This window comes from Pinus tabuliformis, chromosome 4_2 (assembly GCF_031772625.1).
Source record: "Pinus tabuliformis cultivar Carrire ecotype Pingquan chromosome 4_2, CPIR1, whole genome shotgun sequence".
In the NCBI taxonomy this organism is placed as follows: domain Eukaryota; kingdom Viridiplantae; phylum Streptophyta; class Pinopsida; order Pinales; family Pinaceae; genus Pinus; species Pinus tabuliformis.
Genome location: NC_142304.1, coordinates 674,303,518 through 674,307,385, shown reverse-complemented (window position 1 = coordinate 674,307,385; position 3,868 = coordinate 674,303,518). Strand labels below are relative to the sequence as shown.

At 38.8% G+C, this 3,868-nt stretch overlaps 1 protein-coding gene across 1 annotated transcript; it reads left to right on the top strand.

Annotated features, from left to right (window-relative positions):
• The first annotated feature begins 2,860 nt into the window (after window positions 1–2,860).
• Window positions 2,861–3,373, top strand: LOC149171231 (plasmodesmata-located protein 5-like). The gene has a single exon (XM_089425898.1). It carries the CDS (start codon window positions 2,861–2,863, stop codon window positions 3,371–3,373), a length of 513 nt encoding a protein of 170 aa, XP_089282024.1.
• The last annotated feature ends 495 nt before the right edge of the window (window positions 3,374–3,868 follow it).

The following is a 3,868-nucleotide window of genomic DNA, read 5'->3' as shown; positions in this document are numbered from 1 at the left end:
GGAATTATTCCTATGTAACAATAGTTGGTGAACATGGGCTATCTCTACTCTATCTTTACCATAAGATTTCATTTATCTAAAGGCAATCTATATCAAGTTTCTCTTTTTATCTCATACCAACCATGACCATGGGAAACATTTAAATATGAATAAAAACCTATAGTTCATCCATTATAAATGAACAAATTGTTTAAAGTGTTTGCTTTGAATGCCTCCCACACCCCTCCACATTTAAACCTCTACATTGGTAGATGAAAAGAAAACTAGTGAGTCAAACTTAACTAGTATCACATATATTCCTTTAAATAGAAAACTTCGAGTACCACCCCACCCTCTTCAACTAATTAATAAAGCAATTTTTCAGTAAAACTAATAAAAAATGTAACATATAAGAGAGTTGAAAGCACACATGTGTGATAAGTGTATGCAAACTCATCAGGGTACTAAATAGGCTCGCTGACAGTGGGTCAATGCATACATGGTATCAAGATAACTTCGTTAGGGTACTGAACAGGCCTACTAACAACAATGTAATTACAGGAAAAAAAGTTTATTTAATATTGAACAGATGTAGGTTAATACTAAAACCCTCCTATCTATCATTACCAGGATTAGAAAGAAATATAAAATAATAAATATTCCCTTTTGATTAAATTCATTGTTTTAGAACTAAACATTCTAGTACTTTCACTTTTAAGAACTTATATTATGTTGATTTGTTTGTTTATACGGAAACTGTGCATATACGGAAGATATGCGCATATACGGAAGATATGCGCATGTCTTCCGTATATCCCTAACTTTCATGTATGTGCATATCTTCCGTATATGCATGTCGTTCATGTATCTGCATCGTAGATGCGCAAATTCCATATACAGAAATTGCGCATATACGGAAATTGGGCATATACGGAAGATGTGCGCATATACAGAAATTGGGCATATACGGAAGATATGCGCATGTCTTCCGTATATGCCTAACTTTCCTGTATGTGCATATCTTCTGTATATGCACGTCGTTCATGTACCTGCATCGCAAATGCGCAGATTCCATATACAGGAATTGCGCATATACGAAAACTGTGCATATATGGAAGATGTGCGCATATACGGAAATTGGGCATATACGGAAGATATGCGCATATCTTCCATATATCCCTAACTTTCCTGTATGTGCATATCTTCTGTATATGCCCAATTTCCGTATATGCGCAATTTCTGTATATGGAATTTGCGCATCTGCGATGCAGATACATGAACGATGTGCATATATGGAAGATATGCACATACAAGAAAGTTAGGGATATACGGAAGACATGCGCATGTCTTTCCGTATATGCCCAATTTCCGTATATGCGCACATCTTTTGTATATGCACAGTTTCCTTATATGCGCAATTCTTGTATATGGAATCTGCGCATCTGCGATGCAGATACATGAACGACGTGCATATACGGAAGATATGCACATACAGGAAAGTTAGGCATATACGGAAGACATGCGCATATCTTCCATATATGCCCAATTTCCATATATGCGCACATCTTCCATATATGCACAGTTTCCGTTTATGCGCAATTCTTGTATACGGAAATTGGGCATATATGGAAGATATGCGCATATACGGAAGATATGCGCATATACAGAAATTGGGCATATACGGAAGATATGCGCATATCTTCCGTATATGCCCAGTTTCCCTATATGCACAACTTCTGTATATGGAATCTGCGCATATCTTCCATATATCGCAGATGCGCAGATTCCATATACAGAAATTGCGCATATACGGAAATTGGGCATATACGGAAGATATGTGCATGTCTTCCATATATGCCCAATTTCCGTATATGGAATCTACGCATCTGTGATGCAGATACATGAACGACGTGCATATATGGAAGATATGCACATACAGGAAAGTTAGGGATATACGGAAGATATGTGCATGTCTTTCTGTATATGCCCAATTTCCGTATATGTGCATATCTTCCGTATATGCACAGTTTCCTTATATGCGCAATTCCTGTATATGGAATTTGCGCATATGCGATGTAGATACATGAACGACATGCATATACGGAAGATATTCACATACAAGAAAGTTAGGGATATACGGAAGACATGCGCATATCTTCCGTATATGCCCAATTTCTGTATATGCGCACATCTTTCGTATATGCACAGTTTCTGTATATGCACAATTTCTGTATATGGAATCTGCGCATCTACGATGCAAATACATGAACGACGTGCATATACGGAAGATATGCACATACAAGAAAGTTAGGGATATACGGAAGGAATGCGCATATCTTCCGTATATGCCCAATTTCCGTATATGCACAGTTTCCGTATATGCGCAATTCCTGTATATGGAATCTACGCATCTGCGATGCATATACATGAACGACGTGCATATATGGAAGATATGCACATATAGGAAAGTTAGGGATATACGGAAGACATGCGCATATCTTCCGTATATTCTCAATTTCCTTATATGCGCATATCTTCCGTATATGCACAGTTTCCGTATATGCGCAATTCCTGTATATGGAATCTACGCATCTGCGATGCAGATACATGAACGACGTGCATATACGGAAGATATGCACATACAGGAAAGTTAGGGATATACGAAAGACATGCGCATATCTTCCGTATATGCCCAATTTCCGTATATGCGCACATCTTCCGTATATGCACAGTTTCCGTATATGCGCAGATACATAAACGAAGATATGTACAATTTCTATATACAGGAATTGCGCATATACGGAAACTGTGCATATACAGAAGATGTGCGCATATACGGAAATTGCGCATATACGGAACCCTTTGTGATGACGGTAATAACATGGGTGGAAGCTCAAGTTATTTGGAAAGGAATTTGATGGTGGTTCTGAATTCGTTGGTGGAGAATGTTAATAAGACGTGCTACAGTATTTCATCTCATGGAGAGAATGGAGATGTGATGTACGGTCTTGCTCAGTGCAGGGGAGACCTCAATGTCTCTGCTTGTCGGGCATGCGTTTCAAACTTTGCGAAGCTTTGCATTGATTTGTTTACCAAATGTATTTCCGGAACCGCTCATCTCAGCAGATTCTTTTTGAGATATGCCATTGATAAATTTTATCCAACAAATTTGCAGAATGCATCAGCGGACACCTTTACAGTTTGCGATAACACTTCAAGAAAGGGCGCAGCTGGAAACATTGGGGGTTCCAAAGATTGGAATATTGCCTCTTTATTGACCAGTGTTAAGCTGAATGCTGGGTCGAGTAATGTGAGTTTCAGTACACTAAGTGATTATGGGGTTTATTCTCTGGCGCAATGTTGGAGAGGCCTTACTATGAATCAATGTAAATAGTGCCTCTAAATTCTGTACGACTGTTTAGGCTCGTGTACAACAAGAACTAACCAAGGAGCCGCCTTCTCTGCAACAACAAGCTCCTCCATTCATTCAAATTCTGGGAGAGATTGGGTTTGCGATGATAGGAAAATAGTTCCATCACTAGTCCTGCTTCCACCGACTCTTGCACAATGTTGGACTAACCCCACAACCATGCTTCCTACTTCGAATGGACTTCATCCTGATTTCCTTTTGCCCACATACTGTAATCTACCTGCACCTTTCCCAAACTAATATTCAAGATAGTTATCTCAGACTCTATGGACTCTATGGACTCTCAGCTAAATATTTGACAATAGAGTAGTTCTGAGCAACCCTCAGATTGGGATTATAGGTCAAACGCTTTGAGGATCCTTTTAACATTCAAGGTATAGGCTCTACTATGGGACTCTCATTATGTAGAGGTTTTGAGGTATTAGAATGAGTTTTAGCTTTAAAAGGCCCGACCTCTCC